This window comes from Caloenas nicobarica, chromosome 2 (genome assembly GCF_036013445.1).
Source record: "Caloenas nicobarica isolate bCalNic1 chromosome 2, bCalNic1.hap1, whole genome shotgun sequence".
NCBI classification, from domain to species: domain Eukaryota; kingdom Metazoa; phylum Chordata; class Aves; order Columbiformes; family Columbidae; genus Caloenas; species Caloenas nicobarica.
In genome coordinates, this window is record NC_088246.1 from 32,022,760 (window position 1) to 32,044,178 (window position 21,419).

The window sequence follows — 21,419 nt, forward strand, 5'->3', positions numbered from 1 at the left end:
CCCGAGAGAGGGACTAAGAGCTGCGGGGCCGACACCACCGCCGGTGCCGGGGGAAGCTCTCCGGTGCCCGCAGATAACGGGTGACGGGGCCGGCGGGCGCGCGCACGGCCCCGCCAACGCTGCCAACGCTCCCAGCGCCCCCCGCGCCTCCTCATTTGCATACTCTTACCTTTGTGCCCGGCAGCGGCCAATCAGCGGGCGCGGCGGCTGGCAGCGGGCGCCGCTCACCTGCTGCGGCCGCGCCCGCTCGCTGGCGGCGCCTCTCCGCCCCCCGCCTCTCGCCTCCCGCTGCGCGGTTCCCGGCGGCGGCAGCGGCGCGATGGTGTGCGGGGGCTTCGCCTGCTCCAAGAACTGCCTCTGCGCGCTCAACCTGCTCTACACGGTGCGTGGCCGCCGCGCTGAGGCGAGGCGGCGGGAGAGGCGGGGGCTGCCCCGGCGGGGTCCCCCGGCGGGGTCCCCTTCGCCCTGCGGGTTCTGCCGCAGGGTGGGGTGAGGAGGTGTCGGGGCTCAATCCGGCCTGAGGCGGCCGCCGCTCGGCGGGCTGGTGCTGAGGGGCCGGGGAGACGCCGCGCCGGGGCCGCCGCTCGGTCGCGGCCTCCGGCTGAGGCGGGGGGAAGGTGGCAGCGGTCAGGCCGGGCTTTGTCACGGCGGGGACGTGGCTCCCTGGGATCGAAATCCAGGGCGGTCGGGCAGCGGTGACACGGGCCGGGGTCTCATTTCCTGCGCCCCCCACAGCTGGGCCGCGGTGGGGGCGGCCCCGTGGCGAGGGGAGGCCCGGGCCGCCGCTGCCCTTTCTCCCCTGCCTGCAAATGTCGCTGCGCCAACCCAGGCGTGAGCGAGGGAGAGTTTATTTTGTTATTCCCCAACCAGGGAGTAGCACCGACTTAAGTGCAGATCGGTGAGTGACAAGTGCCGTGTCGGTGCGTTGGGCCCTACGGGGCCTGTACAAAGCACATTGGAGAGGGAGGGGGATGCGCTGGAGAGGCCCCGTGGTGAGGGGCTTCCCGGCTCTCTCCTGGGACCGACCAGCGGGTTACAAAGTCTGGCTCCTTCGGGGTGGTGGGAACATGTGTGTGGGGAAAACTAGGAATATACTAAACTGAAATAATGGAATTTCTGGGAGCTCCGTGCAGGTGCCTGCTTTTGTTCAGGCAAGTTGGAGGACCTGTTTTCAACAGAGAACAGCAAAATCTCCACTTGTGGTACAGCTGTGGGTTTTTCTTTTCGTTATTTATTTTAAAATGACACAGAAATAGAAAGAAACAGGGCTACATGTAATGACTTCTCACAGCACATCCGGAGAGGTAGTATGTCTTCTAATGTTTCATGTTAACAACTGTGCTTGGGAATGACTTTCAGCAGACTGAAACTGGAGTCAGCCAGATCTAGTAGGCAGTTGTATCAGTGCTTTTCTGAAAGCACTGTCTGATCTCATACCGAAGGCAAGACAGGAGGCTTCTAGCTGGCGGTTACTGTACCTGATGGTGACCACTAGGACAGAGTGCAGATGGATATAGAAGCCGCCTGCGTTAAAGCCAGAGTTGATCGTTATTATATTCTTCGGACCATGAAGTGACCCTCGTTCCCTTGGAAAAGAGCAGAACAAAAACCTTAATACAGGAGAGGCTGTGCTATTATATTATGCATGTACTCCCTTGGAGGAGCTTGTGGAGTATGACCCTGAGAAGTCTCTGTAGCATGCCTGGGGAGCCCAGCCTGCTCACTGTGAAAGTCACCCAGGATCACAGTGATACCATGGTTTGCCCATGCTAGCCCCAGCCAGAATAGAGGGGAGCAGGTAAGCGTTGCCCTTGGCATCTGTAGCTGGAGGTAAGTTTAGCATATACGGATTCTCATGATTAAGATAACTTAGAATCATAGAGTAGCCCAGTTTGGAAGAAACCTCACAAGATTATCTGGTCCAGCCTTTCATGGGGTTGCCTCATCCTGGTGGAGGGGTTATACCTTGATTGCCCCATCCTGATTTCTCTTTTCCATAAATCAGAGATTAATGCAAGACGTTGTTATTATCTCTTGTGTGACAGAAGAGTGAGAGAAATGTGGATCTTTCTAACATAATACAAACACAAATATTTTGATGTCGTGTGGACAGCAGATGTCCTTTTTTTTTTTTCCTGAAGGTACCAGCACTTAGTCCTACAGCCATATATTAACCAGATCTAAGGGGTCTGGTTGGTGTCTTGGGTGTATTTACCCTCAGCAAGGGTGGATTGATCTTTGAGACCTTTGTAGTTCTCTTTGTGATACCTGTACAAGGCACCCATGATCCTAGTCTTGTGTATCCTTGAGCAGAATTTACTTTGTGGGTGTCAACTTGCTATTCTTTCATCTGACCTATGCAGAACATAAGTTTTTGCTGAAGGGAAAGAGTGACTTCTTTGAATTATAGTAACTGCAATATCCAATTGCTATCGCTTGTGTTGCTTATTAGTTATAAGCAAGTTACAGGACTAATGCTTTTAAATTCTGAGTTGCAGAAATAACATTTAAGGTGTTGTGTTGGCCTGCTGGAGTTCATCCAGCAAAATGTGTGGACTTCTGTGTTCCTCAGTTAGACAGAAACCTGACAATACAACACATAGGTTGCAACAGCACAATGAACGATGGACTTATTTTTTCCCAGCTGGAAAAAAAAACGCAGAAGACAACCAGAGCAAGAACTTAATCATCATCTTTTTTTAACAATGTTAATTCAGAGTAATAATTAGTGGGGAGCAGTGAAGGTAAAAAGGGATATTAGCTTAAGTAGATAACACTTCTTGATTGTTTTTTGAGCTAGCATTGATGTTTCTGTATCCTGTGCTTGGGATGTTAAGCCTCAGAACTGTATATTGGGGGTTATAGTTTATATTCTGCTTTTCTTTAAAACACTCCTGGTATAGGATATTTGAGCTTCATTTTGTTTGTTTGGTTGTTGTAATGATGTCTTCTTTTACTTTTTATGTTAGTGCACCAAGAAAAATATATGTCCTGGCAGTAATAAATCAGTTACTGCTATAAGGCAAGAAACCAGAAACCCACTAACCTAATTGCTCACTTAACGTTCTTTTCAGATGGCATCTTCCTGACGACTTTCGGTTCTTCTCTGAACTAAGTTAATGTCCTTAGGCCATGGTTCTATTTTAAAATTTATTTTATATGAGTAATTCTGGCATCTGTGCTGCGTCATGCTACCTTCAATCTGGTTCCTTATGGGTATTGTAAAAGTAGAGGAAATTAATTGACTGTTTGTTGAGTCAGTGTGTATATAATGATGTGTATTGCTAGAATAAAGTCTTACATGGAAGAGCTGTCTGCATACAAGGACATTTAAAATATTAGTTTTGGTTATCTGACCAATTTTGTTGTTATTTATTCGATCATATTAACATTTCCCATCAAATGACAAATCCCTGCAAACTGTTTAAAAAGCCTGTCCACAGAGTTCAGCCAAATTCAAGGATGTGTATGTAAAGCAAGACTTCTAATCTTGCAGGTATAAGAACCCTAGATGCTGGCTCCACCAATATTTTCTCACTTGAACCAGACAAGGATTTCCTTAGGTAGACAGCGTTCTTTCCAAGCAAGTCTCGAGTAATTGTGTCAGTGTGAACAGTTGATATCTTATTTCAAATCAGATTCTCAGAAAGGAAAGGGAAATCCCTAAGTCATAGCTCGTGATGAAACATTGGAGTGGTAGCTAGGTTGCAAGATTAAATATTTAAATGAAAAAAAAAACCCAAACAAGCGACAGTTCATTTGCATGGTGTTTGCTGGTTTTGTCAATTATTGCTACAGCAGCAAACATGAACTGTTTGTTCTCAGTATGTAAACATCTTGCCTTTGTTTTGATAAGCAGGCTTTCAGTTTTTCTTACACTGGAGTGGCCACTTGATTCGAAATAAAACATATGGTACCTTTACCATTAAAAGTGTGTATTTTTTAGTAGTACAGAGGTCATTCCATAACAGCATCCATCTTTCCTCTTAACAGTAAAGAGTACTTTTATAAAAATAATTTACTTTTTTTTATAATGCTTTGCTCTCTGAACTTTTTTTTCTAGACTGCCTGTTAAGTGCCCTGGTTTTGGTATCACTTTCCAAAGCATTGTATTTGAAAGGTGTTGTGGTTTTTTTGTTGTTGGGATTTGGGGTTTTTAATTTGGTCGTTTGGTTTTTTTCCTTCCCTATTGCTGCCTGTTGTTTTCTGGGTGCAGTTTTTATTGGAAGTGCAATTAGTTCATTTCTGCTGTCTTTATTGAAATTGCTTTTCCTGTATTATGGAAGTATGCACAGATGAGGATTCTCAGATTTGGGCAGGACATATTTGGCACAGTAGGGTTTTTAATAGCGTTTGTCTTAATTGCAGCATTCCTGATGCAGAAGTGTGAGCATGTTGCATCTTTGTGCAGATCTGCCAGATCCATCTCTGTTCTCTCTGCATAGGGGAAACCTGGTGTCTGAGGCACAGGCAACATCTGGATTTTCCTAGGAAAAGGGAATGTGACTGTTTTCCATGTTTTCTGATAGTTCCTGACCACAGTAATAGCCATGTGGAGCCAGGTAGTAGCAGACAGGAATTATAGAAACACAGTTCTTGCCTCATGTGCCAGTCAATTTCACAGTGGTGAATAAACCTGCGATCTCGGAGTTTAATTCCATTTTGGTTTGTATAAGCTTGTTTTCAGCTGTAAGAAGTGACCAGTAAGTATCCTGCTGTGTGCTGAGCCTGATGGTCTGTGGTCAGCGTTCGGGAGAACGGTGTCAGGAGTCTGCCCCAGCACCAGCCTGTGCTGGGATGGTCTATCTCATCCTCCTACCTGGATGCTCAGCAGAGGGAGCAGGTTGCCCTGGAGCCATTTCTGTCTTTCCCAAGGACATTTTTAAGGCGGCAGTATAAGCTGTGCTATCTGGTATTGATGTATAAATAAAACCGTGGTACAGAAGGTCGTAGGTATGTGGCAGGAAAGGTTAATGTTGGTCATGTCAATTTAGTCTCAGGGATTTTTGTTTTCATTGGCTTTTTTTGGAAGGATTCTATGCTCATGCTGGAGAATACTGAAGAGTGACCACAGCAAAAATATATATTTTAAGACTTTTTGTCAGTGCTTGGGAATGCCCTCAGCTATACTGTGTGCCAGTTTATAGCCAAAGTGACTGTAGTTTGTGGTAGCAGGTCAGAATTGAGACATGTACAGGGTCTTTAGACCACATATGAGCTTGTTTTGGGTTTTTTTCACTTGTCTGGCACAGAGTGCATAGTGGTGTTGGAGCCTGGAAGGCAGACTGCCTTTGGTGACAAAACTGGAGAATGATAGGACACAGAAGAAGGAGGCTATATGGAGCATGGTATGTTTTGATACCACTGATGTTTGCAGCCATCCTAGTGGTGCAGGTGGACACTTTAAAACCAGCACAATTATCGAGAAGCCCTTTGAATGCCCTGTAGTAGCTTTGTAGCTTAAATTACTAGTTGTGCTCTTACTGCTCCTTTTTTTCATGTTGAGGGAGATATGTGTGTGGAAGAAGCATCTATGTTCCTGAGAACGTTTCACAACTTCTTAAAGAACAATGAACAAACAAGCAAAAGTAAACATTGCAGAAGATAATTGTTCCTGCTACACAGCAGAAAGCTTGCATTTCCAAGGAGCAGGGAGTACAAAACGGGTTAAATCTCACTGCCATTTTAACGTGAAAGAAGCTTGTTACACGGTCAAAACCAATTTGTTCGTAATTATTTGGCCAGTAACATGAAGAACTCTGAACTAGACCGTCAAACTGAAAGAACTGGCTTTCATGATAAGAGACAAGAATTCTGCCTTTCACATAAATTGCTTGTTCTACGTCATGTGTCTCACAGCTGTTCAGTAACCAGACTACTCCTCATTTAACTAAGTTGCCTAAACATGCAAGATTTTGCTGTTAGAAATCCTTTGTAGGTACCCAGAGCTTTCCTTACTCCTCAGCTTTTACTGTACTTTCAGTAAAGCCGAAGAAGTACTGTAAGGTGATGAAGTTGCTTACAACTCGGCTAGCTTACAGCTGTGATGGAAATCAATTTAGCTTAGGCTTAGCTTGCTAAATATGTACCACTTTGTACTGCCTGCTGTTTTAATGTGTTTTTGGATCAAGTGCAGGGGACCAGAAGAATTGTCTTCTAGATTCTCTATGTTTGTGCAGAAATGATTGGCCAAGTTGAAGGGGAGGCTGGTAGAAATGTCTGCCTTCAAAATGCATACCATTTGAGGTTTAAACTTGAAAGCCCTCTTAAAAGAAATGGAATATGAACTTACATGTGGGGAGAGAGAAAGAGGTTAGGGAGGATGTGTTGCTTCATGTGTGTAATCTGTCTGGTTTGAGTTCCTGTTCCATATCCAGCCTGACGGCTATTCTGTAGATATTTCCGTTGCTGATACCAGTGTAGATGCTATATAATCGCTTTACACGGGAATGGTGAGGCTGTATCTCTTGAAATTTAAGTTCTGAAGTCCATTGTTTACTAAACTCCTCTTTGGGCTGAGGCTACAAGAAAACAGTGGGAACACTGGCTTCTGCACATGACTTCCTTCCTAGTGAGCACTCCAAGCTAGCTGAAATGCCGAAAAGTTGCTAATTAATCAGAACAGCAGGTTTGCTTGTGGCTTGCTATTGAAGGAAGGAGGAAATGGGTTTGACATTTGAATTGTTTCTCAGTGGCGTTATTGAGAGAAATAATATGTCAGAATCTTGGTTTCTTTTTGTAAAGTAGACTTTAAGCTTGTGCATAGTACACAAGGGGTAATTATGAAGAGTAATGCAGTTTTCCAGTACAGGAGTGAGGGAAATGAGCAGCTATGTGCACAGGAGAACTTCAATTTAAAGAATAGACCAAATTAGTGGGTTTTTGTTGTGTTTTGTTTGTTTGTTTGTTTGTTTTAGGTGGAGTAGTAATTTATGCAGCAGTAAGGGGAAAGAAAACCCCGACAAGTATGGTAAAAGCTAATGGTTTAATCATGTTAATCAGAAGTTAACTGGAGAATAGGGCAATCAAACTTCTGATGACTTTACCTCCGTGACAAAGAAATTCTCCTTTGTCTAGAAATTGTTATTTTTGAAACATCTCTGGAGTTCAAATGTGTGTGCATGTGTATATATGTATAAAAATACAATGGAGGTAACTTAAAATGGAGTCTGATCCATTCCACTGGTCTTGAGTTTAACAGTCCCTAAAATCCTTCCTATAGAGATGCTGATATTGGAGTAAGATTTTTGTCTATTGGCAGTATGCTTGATTTTTCTTTTTTTTTCTGTTTTCCTCCATAGAAAAAGCACTTGATCTTATAGTGAAAACTACTGCTCTTCACTTAGAATTTGTGCTACCTATAGATTTGTTCCAGTAAAACATTTACTTAATTTCAAATTGACGAGTTTATATTTTGGATTATGCTAAGCCTGTGTTTGTGTGTGTGCTTTTTAACTAAAACTGCCAGAGTTTGTATTGGTGGAGAATATAGTATATAGTAAATACAGATACTAAATTTAACTCACTGCCCCTGGCTCTGTTGCTTTTCTGGTTTGTGGACAGTATGTGCTTTTAGCATCTTCCTGTGAGACAGATTTCTCCAGCCTGAGATTGTAATAAATTGTTTTACTCTCAATGCCTGTTGACTTTCCATGTAAACGCATCTCAAGTGAACAGGACCTTTAAAATCACTTCTGAGAACAAGACTTGTGTTTTTGAAGCTGTGTAAGTACTCTTGAGGAATCATTCATTGCTCTTTTGTTGAGAGAGCTTCTTACTGCTTGTAAGAAGGTGTTTTCTTGATATGGGGTTTAGGAGCTGGTTATAGTCTCTCTTTAATGAGGTAGATGATACAGAGGAGTCCTTGGTAAGTGCTAAATCTGTCCTTTATCTGCCTGTTAAAGCTTGGTGTGGAGAGTCGCAAAGTTTCCATGGTGGAAGAGCTGGCTGTGATGTGTGGGAGTGTTGGTTGGAAGGGACTTCCGGGACTCATCTGTCCAGGCTTCTGCTCATAGCAGATTTATGAATAACACTCATTTGCCAGCTGTGGCTTTGTCTGCTGAGTTGTGAAGACCTTGAGAACAAAGGTTATCGCCTCTTTGCGTATGGCACCAAACCACCTAGCAGATGTTTTTCCTGATGTCCAGTGTAAACTCCAAATCCATTGCTTGTGGTTGTTGCCTCTTGTTTTGTGCTCGGTCAGTACTGCAAAGAGTTTGCTTCTGTTGTTTTTCTAATGCGCCTTCAGCTTCAGTTGCTATTAGATTATCCCTAGGCTGCCTCTTCGTCAGATTAAACAAACCCAGCTCCATCACCTGTTTCTCAAACATCATCCTCAAGGTTCCAAGCCATTTTGGTGACTCTTTACAGGTTCTCAAATTTCTTTTCAGCCTGGGGGGCTTGAAATAGGACACAGTATTTGAGCAGCAGTCTCATCAGCATTGAGTTTCCCATGATTGCACTCCTCTTGGCTTTCCCTGTTTGCAATAAGAGCCGACTCCTGGCTTATACTCAACTTGGCAACCCGTGTGATCCCCAGGTCTATCTCAGGCTGTTGTTCAACCAGTCCATTCCCAGGCTCCACTGAAGCACCCCAGGAGCAGAATTTTGCACTTCGTGAGCTTCCTGTTGGCTTATTCCTCAAGCTTATCAAGGTCCATCTGAGTTGAATCTCTATTTGGAGAGTCAATCACTCTTCCTTGTCTGGTATCACCCACAAATTTTCTGAGGATTCATTCTGTCTTATCACCCATGTTTTTGATGAAGATACTGTACAATATTTGTGCCAGTATCGGCTTTTTTGAAGGTCTGTATCTGCTACCAGCTGGATGCTAAGATGTGGATTACTACCCTTAAGCTCGGCAGTCCAGCCTATTGTCATTCAGTCTAACAGGCCATTTCTTCAACCAAAGCCTTTCCAGCTTACTAATGAGACTACTGTGCGAAACTGGATCCATCCTAATCACTGAAAACTGGACTGTGACTTCGTATGTTTCTGGTGGATTTACCAAGCAAATATTTGAAGCGTTAGTAGCCAAGGCTAGCTTTATATAAGTAAACTCCTGTAGGTAACATTGAGTTTCACATGTACTTCAGTCCTCTAGGGATGACGCTGTTTTATCTGGGGGAGTTCTGATGCTGTTAAATGTGGTTTCAGTAAAATAAAACGGGACATTCAGAAGCTCCACAGAGAGTCCTTTTTCCTTTATTTAACAGAAATAGGTGGCTTTTTAAATAAGTAAATAAAGCTTGTATGTTTAGAATGTATATATTACTCATTTAGAAGTAGTTAGGGTCACGAAGTAATTTTGTTTCAGGTACATTTTACAAAGTCTTAGCAACTTCACTTATAGAAATATTGCATCTAAATCCTTTTGTTTCAAAACACTGGAATAAGCACTGTTGAGTAGTCATTTCTGGTGGCTGAACAGTGCCTGACTCTAGGAGCCTTGCATTGTTTTACGGACTTGTAAAACCTCTTCCCAAAACAGCTTAAGTTACTTTTTCCTGTTGGTAGTGGTGTGTGTTTACCTTAGTTTTTCACGTTATGGCACTATAAAACTATATATCTACATATATAGTTTTATTGCTCAACATTCAGATAGTCCAAGCCAAACCTGAAAATGAAGAAATAACCATAATTTCATCTTTCGGTGAACATGCAGAGGAATCAGGAACTAAATACTAAATCTGTTTCTGGTATGGTTTGTAAACCTGCAGTTTTGAAACACGAAGTCAGTGTTCCACAATTTTAAGTGTCCAGAATTGGAGTAGCCAATAGTTATTTTGATCCAAATCATGTATCTGCCTGGGTGGATATAGCATTTTCACATAGCTTGGCAACCAGAGCCCAGTAGCATGGATTTGTGATCATACTGAACTTGCAGATGCTTTAAGGAATTAGAAAATGAACGACTTTGTCATGTGAAAGAAGAGAAAATACAGCCTTAGTATTGTGGTGGTAAAGCTTGAAAATGACACTGGCTCTAAAACTAGAATGTGATCAAAAGAGAAACTAAACTATTTTATGTTACTTTATTTTTCAAAGCCAGTCACCTGTTTCCTGAACATCTAAGGTTCAACAATGGGTTCAAAAGCCGGAGACATTTCTTTTTCCACTTGAAAACCATAGCAGTTCTAGATTCAGTATGTGGCTGTTTCTACCAGAAAAGCTTTTTGGACCAGGTGGCCACAGTAATAACTTTTAGTGTCATACACACTAATTTCTTGTATATGTCATCAGAATAATGGAAGCTGAGATGAGAACTGCAAGAAGTAACTGGTACCCTGCAGCTGGTGCACTGCATTTATCCAGTAGGTGTTTTAAACACAGATTTTTTTTTAGGTCTCTTCTTCTGATTGTGAGACTTCAAGAATAAAACTCATTTCATCTAATTGTTTTAGACCTCTTAGGAAATGAGCAAAGAGCTGAACAAATACACATTTTGATGTCCTGGAGGCAGATTGGTGAAAATAAAGATTTGCAGTCATAGCTCAGACAGGAGAAAAAATGTTTGTGAAAATCATTAGGAGCAAAGTTTCTTCTGCTTTTCTTCGTGAAATAAATTGAAATTTGGCATTGCCTTTGAGATTTTTTTATAACACTTTGACGAGCTGTGTAGTGGCAGTGTAAGTTCTGAGCTTAGAAGCTGATGCAGAGCATGAGACATCAGCCAGTGCTTTCTGATTGGAAATTGGGTTATGGGATTTCTTTTGTTGTTTGCTTCTGATGCTCATGTGGAAAAATAAAACTTCCCAGCGGTATGAGACAATGAAATAAAGTTAATGGGCCTAGATCAGAACAGGTAGGTCTTGCACTTAACTACCTGATTAGCAAGGCTAATTTTTAACATAAAACATCAGGAAGTTTATAGCCTTCTGCAGCATGCATTCAGAAAATCTGTCTGTGGCAGAGCCAAGGCTTTGTTTTATTTTTTTCTTTTCGCCTCCCTGTAATTCAGATTCATGATATCTTGGCCCTGTGTTTTGGTTTTAACTAAGCTTAAGGCTTTTTGTTTGAGAAACAAAGACAAACGTGAATTAATCCTAGAACTCTACTGGTATTGAACAATTCTTTGGGATTTTATAGTGTTCTTTTGTCTCTTCATGTGGTAAGAGAGAGGTGACGGTATGACAAATATCCTCCTTCATGCAGACTCTTAAATTTCTCCTGTGGATTACTGGCTTTTGGTAAAAACGTTTTTTCGAGGTGTGTTCTTGTGTGAACACAATGAAAAAAACACTGTGTTTGACCTCGATAAGCATGACTACTTGTTTTACTGGATTACTTGATGTTACCTTAGATTTCCTTGTTTCAAAAGCAGCGCTACTTAGTTCAGTCTTCTGAAAGGTATTTAATTTGAAAAAATGCACAAACATGTTTGATATTAAAACCAACAAAAATGCACGGCTCTAGGTTAAGTATACTCAAATTGGCGGATAAGTTGGGAATTTCCTCTTACCTTTAACTTCTTTCACCTTTCTGGATAAGCAGTAAAGTGTTGTGAGATACATCATTTGAATGGAAATTGGTGAACAACTCTTTAAGTGCTTGCTCTGCATTTGTTGTCAAATAAAGCCAGGAGGTTGGACTAGACTAAGCACTTACTGTTTCCTTTTTTTGTTCTGTTTTGGTTTTAATAATGATACAACTTCTGAGTATTTTTTGGTGAGGTCAGGGTTTTTTAAGGTTAAAACATGTATGTTGAATTGGTGTTATTTAACAGAGAACGTAATGGGTGATAAGTTATGCATAGGTCTAACTCTGTTTCAAACATGAGAGTGTTAAGCAACTGATGTGTTGGACATCTGGGTTGGCTTTGTCTGCTGCTTCCCTCCTGCTGTACTTCATTACAGATTTCTCTTCAGCTTTTCATGTTGGAATTTTTTTTTTTTTCTGTGCTTTTGGCATGGAAACAGGAAAGGCTGGAGCTTCCTGCCCACCTAACAATAAATCCCAGTAAACTAACTGGGACAGATTCTGCCTACTTTGACCTCAGTAAAGCATTTGACACGGTCTCCCACGGCATCCTCATAGCTAAATGAGGAAGTGTGGTCTGGACGATCGGGTAGTGAGGTGGACCGTGAACTGGCTGAAGGAAAGAAGCCAGAGAGTCGTGGTCAATGGGGCAGAGTCTGGTTGGAGGCCTGTACCTAGTGGAGTGCCTCAAGGGTCAGTTCTGGGGCCAGTATTATTCAATATATTCATCAACAACTTGGATGAGGGAATTGAGTGTACTATCAGCAAGTTTGCTGATGACACCAAACTGGGAGGAGTGGCTGACATGCCAGAAGGCCATCCAGCGAGACCTGGACAGGCTGGAGAGTTGGGCAGGGAAAAATTTAATGAAATATAACAAGGGCAAGTGTAGAGTCTTGCATCTGGGTAGGAACAACTCCAGGTTCCAGTATAAGTTGGGGCATGACCTATTAGAGAGCAGTGTAGGGGAAAGGGACCTGGGGGTCCTGGTGGACAGCAGGATGACCATGAGCCAGCACTGTGCCCTTGTGGCCAAGAAGGCCAATGGCATCCTGGGATGTATTAGAAGGGGGGTGATTATTAGGTTGAGAGAGGTTCTCCTTCCCCTCTACTCTGCCCTGGTGAGACCTCATCTGGAATATTGTGTCCAGTTCTGGGCCCCTCAGTTCAAGAAGGACAGGGAACTGCTGGAGAGAGTCCAGCGCAGGGCCACGAAGATGATTAAGGGAGTGGAGCGTCTCCCTTATGAGGAAAGGCTGAGGGAGCTGGGTCTCTTTAGCTTGGAGAAGAGGAGACTGAGGGGTGACCTCATTAATGTTTAGAAATATATAAAGGGTGTGTGTCACGAGGATGGAACCAGGCTCTTCTTGGTGACAACCAACAGTAAGACAAGGGGTAATGGGTTCAAGCTGGAACACAGGAGGTTCCACTTAAATTTGAGAAGAAACTTCTTCACAGTGAGGGTGACAGAACATTGGAACAGGCTGCCCAGGGGGGTTGTAGAGTCTCGTTCTCCGGAGACATTCAAAACCCGCCTGGACACATTCCTGTGCAGCCTCATCTAGGTGTTCCTGCTCCGGCAGGGGGATTGAACTAGATGATCTTCTGAGGTCCCTTCCAATCCCTAGCATTCTGTGATTCTGTGATACCTTCCCTGAATACCACCTTTAAAAGGAAGGAAACAGCGTAAGAGCATTTTGGGGATTGAAATAGGATTGACTTCATAGTACAGCTATTTTTCTTGCAGAAATACATACCAGAGACAGGGCACTTTTATTGTTTTCCTACATGAAGTCCTTGAGATACAAATCTAAAAAGTATTTTTGTGTGACCTTGTTAACTGTTGTGTTATATCATGAACTTTGTAGAAGCTTCTCTAATGAACTAATATAGCTGTATTCCTGATTACAGTAAGTTGGCAAAGTGCACTTTTTTACATGTTTAGAGCTGTGGAGCTGTACATCCTATTTTCTTTGAATACACTGCCCACATTTCAGAAGACATCTGGAATTTTCATTTTTCCATTCTGTGATTGAAGCCAATGATTTTTAGCTTATTTGTCAATTCTGCTTTAAGTGTCTCTAGTCAGTTGCAGATAACGTAATGTGGCTTGATTTGCAGGTAGATTAGGTTGTAACAGCTCCACATTAGCAGTGTTGGAGAATATATGTGCCTTAAAACATCTGGAACTGAAGTGATCTCCATAATTAAGTGGAGGATTAGGTTTTTTTAGAGTTGTGCTGCATCTCTTTGCACTGGAAAGAAAAACTGTACCTAATAACAACTTTACTGTAAAGAATGTAGCTGTATGTAGGTTGACCCTCTTTTGATATGCAGACTAACTTTTTGTTTTCTCTTCCCTGCAGCTGGTCAGTCTGCTGCTGATTGGAATTGCGGCATGGGGAATCGGCTTCGGCCTCATCTCTAGTTTCAGAGTTGTTGGAGTGGCAATTGCAGTAGGAATCTTCCTCTTCCTCATTGCCTTAGTCGGATTGATTGGTGCAGTGAAACATCATCAAGTGTTGCTGTTCTTTGTATCCTTCTAATGCGTTACTTGGATCACACTTTGTTCAAGCCATGTAAACAACCTGCTCTGTCAGCTGAGACGGATGTAGAAGGTGCTTCAGAAACAGAACAGAAATGCACAACCTTGTTTTGGTCAAGTGCAGTCTAAATTAAATTTCCTTCCCCTTTATTCCAGCTTCCTTTTTTTCCTCCCCTGTTTATGCTTTGAAGATGGAAGTATTTGCATCTCCTCTTTTAAAAAATAAAATATTCTGATTTTTTGAGAGCTTTTAGTGGTGGGTCACTGTCATAGGTGCTTCTTACTGCGTACCCAACCCTACACCAAGTTAGAGTATGTGAACTATTAATGTTTAGCAGTAGAGAAAGGTGATACTTCCAGATAGCGAGCTGATTGCAGCTGGCAGGGGAATGCACTGTGGGTAGTACAGGCTGTCAAGAAGCAGCACTTCCTTTCATACCTTGTCTCTACTGGTACACCCAGTCTAGAAATGAGCACAGGCCTTCTCAGTGCGCTTTGCTGCCCCTTTATGCTCACTGACACTGTAAGCAGTGTGTGGTGCTGTCTTGCATAACAAAATTGATCAGTTCGGATGAGAAAAGAGATTCATCAGATAAAAGTCTTTATTTTTCTAGTTGTGGTCTATTAGTAAGTAGTGACCTCCACTTTACAAACAGTTCAATTGTGTGAGATAAATATCTGCTTCTGAACACAGCAGCCAAATCATGAAGACTTTCAAAATGGGATATTTTGTATCAAAGTTTGTTCTTTTTGATTTATTCTGTTTTCAGATGCATTAGTCCCAAAGTGTGTGAGGATATGTTCCAAAAGCAACTCTCACTTATTTTTTAATCTAGGCTAAAGTTGTCTTACAAGGCTATGTCATTGAAGAAAAAAAATCTGAATGTGCAATACCCAGAAAAATATTTTCTTTGCTTCTGAAGTGAAGTATCTTGAAATGAGGACACGAGTCCCTAAAGCTGGAGAAATTGACTTAAGATTTTTCTTTCTCAAAGCCGCTTTTATTAATCTCTCTGCTCATGTTAACTTGCTAGGCAAGAAACATGTTACAAAAGCAAAATTTGAGAGTATACCCTTAACTAATGTTTCCAGTACATGATTATTCTTTTGCTAGTCTTTATTGTCCAGCTTTCTGTCTCCTGTGCCTGTTTGGCACTAAACAAGGAACAGCAGGTAAGAAATGTTTCCTGACTTCACAGTTAATCTATAGCATAATACTATAAATGTATGTACACACACATGAATATTTTCCACAAAATGAGGAGAGCATATTTTAAGAAAATCAGCATTATCCTTTTAAATAAGGACTAGACCTTAGGCAGTGCTTGGTTCTGGTAGCTAGAAAGAAATACATCTGGGTCCTAAAATGACTTTCAGCTGTGTTTTATTTTGCTTTTAAGCTTCCTGTCTGCGTTTATGGTCACGAGTGTAGCAGCATGATATCTTGACTATATCATGTGTTCAGCAGTTCCAAATAAGCTGGTGATATCTACAATAATCATAATATTAAAATGATAAAGCCTCTGAATTGTTCTGGTGTAGCTGAAAAGGCTGTAACTGCATGAGGAACAGAGGTGACCCTTAACTGAAAGTAAAACCAGCTTCCATGGGGTGTGGAGGCTAAACTGAATAAGAAGCAGGCAAGGGCACAGTGACTAAATAATCAGCTTTTATATGTAAGTGCACTTTTTGTTTAAAGTCTGAGCAGTCCCAGTTAGACGAATTGCGGGTCCCATTACTAGCGCTCTTGTTAGGTTTAGGAAAAAGAAAGGAAGAAAATGAATTATGACCATGAATGTGCTGCTGCCAGGTGCTGCTATTTCATTAGCTATACAGGCTGTTTGAACATTCAAGTCATACTTTAATATATTATTCTGTTAGACTTCAAGATCTGAAGATTTCAGGGAATTATCAATTTGGCCTAGTATATTGGTTTCAAATTTAAATGCAAAACAGTTCAAGTAATATAATATGTATTTGCTTATGCGTTCTAGAGTCAACTTCTAGAGGTGGGATGGAATAACACTAACAGCGCGAGAACAGATATTGAGAGAAACCTCAATTGTTGTGGATTCAGAGTTTTTGATCCGAATGAAGTCTGCTCCTCTGTAAGTTGATCACGCATGAAAGAACGTCATTGTGTTTGTTCAAATATATACAACTGTTTTCATAGTTGCAGAAATCAGAGTTTTTAAAGAAATGTGTAAGGTAGTTGTTATAGTGATGCTGAGCTCTCCAGGTAACTTATTGGAGACATAATCACACAGCACCCTGCAAAGATTGTACTCCATTGTCATTTTTATATACTTGCTTTTTTGGAGTGTTTTAAAACTGCTAGAGTTTTGTCCATGGCTGGCAGTCTTTTATAGAGATAACTAGATGCTTTCACTCAATGAAGTGTCATCAGAAAATGGAGTGCCATTCTGCTTATATATCTGCTGCAGGATTGTTTTAGAAGTCACCAGTGTCAACCATGTGCACCAATAATAGAAGAATATTCTGGAATGGTGCTGAGATTTGTTGGAGGCATAGGACTCTTCTTCAGTTTCACAGAGGTAAGAGGTTAGAAAATGTAGTGCTTTTTCCCCACTTTTAAGGCTTTGTTTTATGAAATAATTAATTTTAGAGGGTTTGTTACAGGAACTCTCAGTGCCATCTCAGGAGTCAAATAATTAATTGGGTCGTATTTTTCCAGGCTATCAGCTTGTTTAAGTCTGCCAAAAGGAGGGCTTGTCTTTATTCAGCACAGGGAGTTCTTACAACTTCATTATTTAGACTACAAACCACAACTAGATACCACATTAAAATGTGGTGCTCTAAAGTTCAAATTTTTGCAGTCTTTGGGGCTTTCTGGTTTTGGGATTTTTTTTTTCTTTTGTGCCTCCTGTAGTGCAAGGATACAGTTTCGTGATGAGTGAACTATGTTTTAAACATCACGTTAGAAAGGTGCTTGACTCTTTGCTTTAGTACCCAGATTATATATATACTTGCTTTATTGGTTGGTGGATGAAAGTCCTCGGAGCAGGTCTTTAGTAACCCCACAGTAGGGCACATGAAAATACTCCTGCTGCTTATTGCACTTTTCAGAAAGTCTGTAGATATTGCAGCAATAAAGGAGATATAGCGACTTCAACAGAATCACTCTGACATCTGCCCTCAGTTTCTCTACTAGAAATGTGAAGCTGCTGGGAGGGGGAAACATGGTTGGGGGAATGACAGGATTTGAAACTGTGCTAGAAGAATAACCTTATAGTTAAATGGTAGCTGTAAAATGAAACAATTTGGAGGGTGTGTTTAGCATTACACGAATAACAGGCTTGTGAATATTTATCATTTGGGGAGGGGGAAGTTTAATGCTAGATATGCATATGGAAAATATTTTGCACTGCGTTGCAGGTACAGTTTTGGCTTTTTTGCTTTGTTCTTCTCTCTGTGGCTAGGTATGAATTCTTGAAGGTGCATTGTTTTTTTTCTAATTAAGAAAACTGGTGTGTGGTTGTGCAGTTTTAGCAATAGTAAAATATCCTAAACTTTTGTAGTAGAGATTCATTGTCAGGATTTTATGTTTAAAACAAATTGTGTAAAAGTGATGGAACGTGAGGTTGGAGACCCTCTGCTTAAAGTCTTTGGTTTTTCTTTTCAGATTCTAGGAGTCTGGCTGACGTATAGATACAGGAACCAAAAGGATCCTCGTGCAAACCCTAGTGCATTTCTTTGATAAGTTTATAAAGGACTGAATCTTCTCTCTGCACCCTCTACTTCAAAATGCTGACTCTCTGTAGTTTGGTATTTCTCCATAATAGGGATTCTACATGTACCCAAAAGAAAACTTGATTTCCATAAGAAATTTGTAGTTTTCATATTTAATTTCGCAGTATTCTTCTAAGCATCTCTATCTTGAAGTAGACTGGTGCATTTGGTAGCTGGCCAGAGTCAAATTGCTGCTCCTAGCTGGTTAAATAACTGTTAAGATTTTGGTAATTGGTGTGTTGAACTCTATACAGTGAGTTTTATAGCACTACTGGCTTCTCTGGTGTCCAAAAAACCACTATGGTATTTTCTGCTGTATTCATTGATTACAAAAATTCACATGATTTCTCATAAAAATGCTAAAATTATATGGTGGATGGTTGGACGGTATGATTTGATTAGGATTTGAAATGAACTTGAGTCAGATTTTTTTGTCTTAGTAATGGTCTCCCACTTTCCTGTTAAGGTAAAAATAGAAGCTTTGTTGTTTTCTGTGGTGCACATAAGTATATGTTAATGACTACTGTAGTCTTCACCCCTCCCCTTCCCTGTTTGTTTTGGCTTTCTGGTAGCTTTAGAATTTTGTTGAGAAGAAAAATAATTATTTACTTTTTAATGAATATCTTCACTATGAGAACAATGAATGAGGAAAATCAGGAGAATGTAATCTGCAGCTGATTACACTTTGACTTGAAACTTTTGTTTTCTTTGACATGTGAATGAAGTTTGGGATTTGCACATCAGAATCAATAGTGGTCTGTCATCTTTAATGTAAGAAACTTGATGTCTGGAAAGTTGTTGTACAGCTATTTTCTCAGATGGTGTAAAATTATTGTTGTAATAACTCCGCAGTGTATATTCCTCTGTCATCCAGCTAACAGTCTTGATTTCATGAGAGATTGAAAAATGTGTGAAAAAGAAAGTTAAAAAAAAAAAATTAAAAAAAAACCAGTGGTGGTTTCCAGTAGTGGTTTTTGTTTTGTTTTGTTTTAGAAAAAATAAAAGAATTAAAGTTGGAATGGTGCATTATCCATGTAGTAAGTATTTTCTGAGCGGAAGGAAAGCAGGGTCCTTCTTCTAGCCTGTCATAGAAGCGGTGCATCAGCAGGAACATCAGCCATTGCGACACCCAGGGTGCATAATGTCCGCTTGTTTCTGATCCCACTGAACTGCAGACTTGCACTGTGTTCAGATGCTGCTTCTGGTGCGGTTGGCAGCTGCTGTAGCCTGAATACTGCTCCGCAGGAGGGAAGGGGGAAGAGTATTAAGGCCATTTGCCAAGTACACAGCAGCTGAGTGAGAGAGACAGTGAGGGCAGATAAAGTGGGTTCTCATAGTCTCCCTTTACCGGGGAGATGCCTCCTTGCTCCCGCAAAGGAGACAAAAAGAAGTTGACTTACGTGCCCCTCAGAAAGCCTGGTGTTCCTGAAGAAGGAATTGTCTCGAGGTTTTAAACGGGAAGAGTTGAACCTGAAGGCTCTCAAGAGTGCTCTCAAGAACTTGCTCAAGACATTTTCTCTTCAGGTGTAGCTGATTCTTCCACAGCTGCTGTCAGCGCCATCTCCTGGTGTTTCCTCTGAGTTACTGCTTCGTATGTCGAGAAGTATTGACAGCTGTTTCAAGCACACACTTGTACGTGCAGTGTAAGAGTCCACTCATGTACTGAAAGACCTTAAGAGCCTTCAGATTATTGCTGAAGTGTAATGTAAAAGTATGCAGCATTTTTTCACCCCCCCCCCCCCCAAGTGCTGTCCCGTTTAAGCAACTAACCAGCCGTTCTCAATACCTGTCAAGAGGACAGTGACCATCTCGTGACTGCCTTCAGCAAGAGTTAATTTTCCTAGTCTAGATGGGCTCTGTATTTTGTACCTCACTGTAATAAATTAAAGGAGAAGTCTTACGAAGAAAGTGTATGAAGCTTAAGATAATACCACATTGCTGTGTCAATTTTGACTTCTGTCCTAACTATTTTAGTACTCAGTTTTAGGTGGGTTGGGTCTCATAAATGTGGTAGGTGATACTGGAGTGTAAATGTGCATCACTGAGAAAATACTGAAAATGTTACCACTTCAGAAGTGTCATGTCTCAAAACATCTGAATTTATTTTAGTAGTCAAAAGACAGATCAATGGATTGTATGGCTCGATTAAAGTTTTTCTATCATATTGATACTACTTTGTCTCTTCAAGATTGTGATTAAAAAACCAAAACAAAACCCCAGCACAAACCTTGAAAATTCGCATCAGAGTGTGGATTCACTTTCATAACCTGATTCTTAAGGGGGACAATAAAACACATTGAGTCTGACTTTGGTTTTTGGGAGGAAGAGAGTCGTCTCCCTCGGGGGAGGGAGGCCTGACTTGCATGTCACTATACAAGAAATGCACTGTTCTGATGTGCTGAAATACAGCATTTTTAAGAATGATTTATGCCTATTCTTGGTGGGTTTTGTCTTCAAAGTTTTCTTTTTTCATTGCTTTGTCTTTTCTCTTGAGAAAATAAGTTTGTTCATATAAAGATTTTGTTGTTGTTTGGCTTCTAGAGAGACATTTTAATTTTTATATGATTGAGAACTGGGCTTAATTGTAACTGGATTTTCTAGAAGCTGTTTACAGCAACAGCGGAGTATCAAAATAACGAAGCCGTTTAACTTGGAGTACTCGTAATGCTTATATTAGATTTTTTTTGGACCTTAGTTACATTGAAATGCTTTCTTAAAGTTGGTTATTCTAGGAAAATGTAGAAAGCTGCCTTGACTCCCTTCAAGACATCTACACATTTTCATCACATATAAGTAACTGGCTATAAAATAATAAAATATAATTCTTCTAGCTCAATCTGAGAAAGTGAATCCAAATCATAACTAACATACTGATACCACCGTGCAGCATCTGCCTTGTTTCACATGAGAAGAACTATTACAAAAAAGAAAAAGCTTGCAAAACTTGAATTGATACCTGTAAAAATGTACGTTAAAGTCTATAGCTGATGAGTAGAAATGTGCTAGTGTTACTAGCTTGCATGATTATTTTAGGCCTAATTATTTAAAGATTGTATGAATGCTACTGGAATTCTGGAAACCCCATCCATCCTGTGTACTTCAGGTTACCGACTGTATGTACTTCAGCAATGATTTCCCAGGTTTTCCAAAGAAATTGGAAGAGGTTTTTAGGTATCTTAGCTTGGCTTGGTGCCTCTACAGGGCTAAATAATCTGCATTTAGAGGGGAGGATGAAAAAAGCAGAATTAATTTGACCATTTATGTATTAAGATTCTTGAAAATTTGGCTAAGGTGAAAAGCAAATGACAAGTGCCTTGAGTGCAAAAAATTAATTTCAGTTTCAAAAATAAATGTATTGATACTTGCAGGCTGAACTAGCTTGTGTATTTGTATCTATAGCACATAGACTACTAGACCCTTGTAGATTCTGCCTTATATCCACTTTACGATATGCATCAGTACATCTGCTTAAGCAAATGACGTTACTTGAGGAGTCTTAGAAAAACAGACTTGTAAAATGTGATGGCAAAGGCAGCTTCCCCCACTGCATCCTTTTTTCCCCCTCTCTCTTCTGGGTGCTGCAGTAGAATGGAACATCTTGCTGAACTGCTGAAGGAATACTCGGTTGCATGTCTGAGGCTGTTT

At 41.0% G+C, this 21,419-nt stretch overlaps 1 protein-coding gene across 1 annotated transcript; it reads left to right on the forward strand.

The window, feature by feature from the left end:
- The first annotated feature begins 233 nt into the window (after positions 1-233).
- TSPAN13 (tetraspanin 13) lies at positions 234-21,141 on the forward strand. The gene is made up of 6 exons (XM_065628410.1): positions 234-382; positions 13,846-14,013; positions 15,117-15,197; positions 16,019-16,132; positions 16,469-16,579; positions 17,668-21,141. Exons 1-6 carry the CDS (start codon positions 320-322, stop codon positions 17,740-17,742), a joined length of 612 nt encoding a protein of 203 aa, XP_065484482.1. The 5' UTR covers positions 234-319; the 3' UTR covers positions 17,743-21,141.
- The last annotated feature ends 278 nt before the right edge of the window (positions 21,142-21,419 follow it).

What these genes read in the sequence shown, in the direction of transcription:
- TSPAN13 (XM_065628410.1), top strand. Translation starts at nt 320, where the DNA reads ATGGTGTGCGGGGGCTTCGCCTGCTCCAAGAACTGCCTCTGCGCGCTC. An exon ending in ATCAAGTGTTGCTGTTCTTT is followed by an intron (nt 14,014 to 15,116) that starts GTATCCTTCTAA and finishes TAATGTTTCCAG; the next exon opens with TACATGATTATTCTTTTGCT. An exon ending in TCTTCTTCAGTTTCACAGAG is followed by an intron (nt 16,580 to 17,667) that starts GTAAGAGGTTAG and finishes TTTTCTTTTCAG; the next exon opens with ATTCTAGGAGTCTGGCTGAC.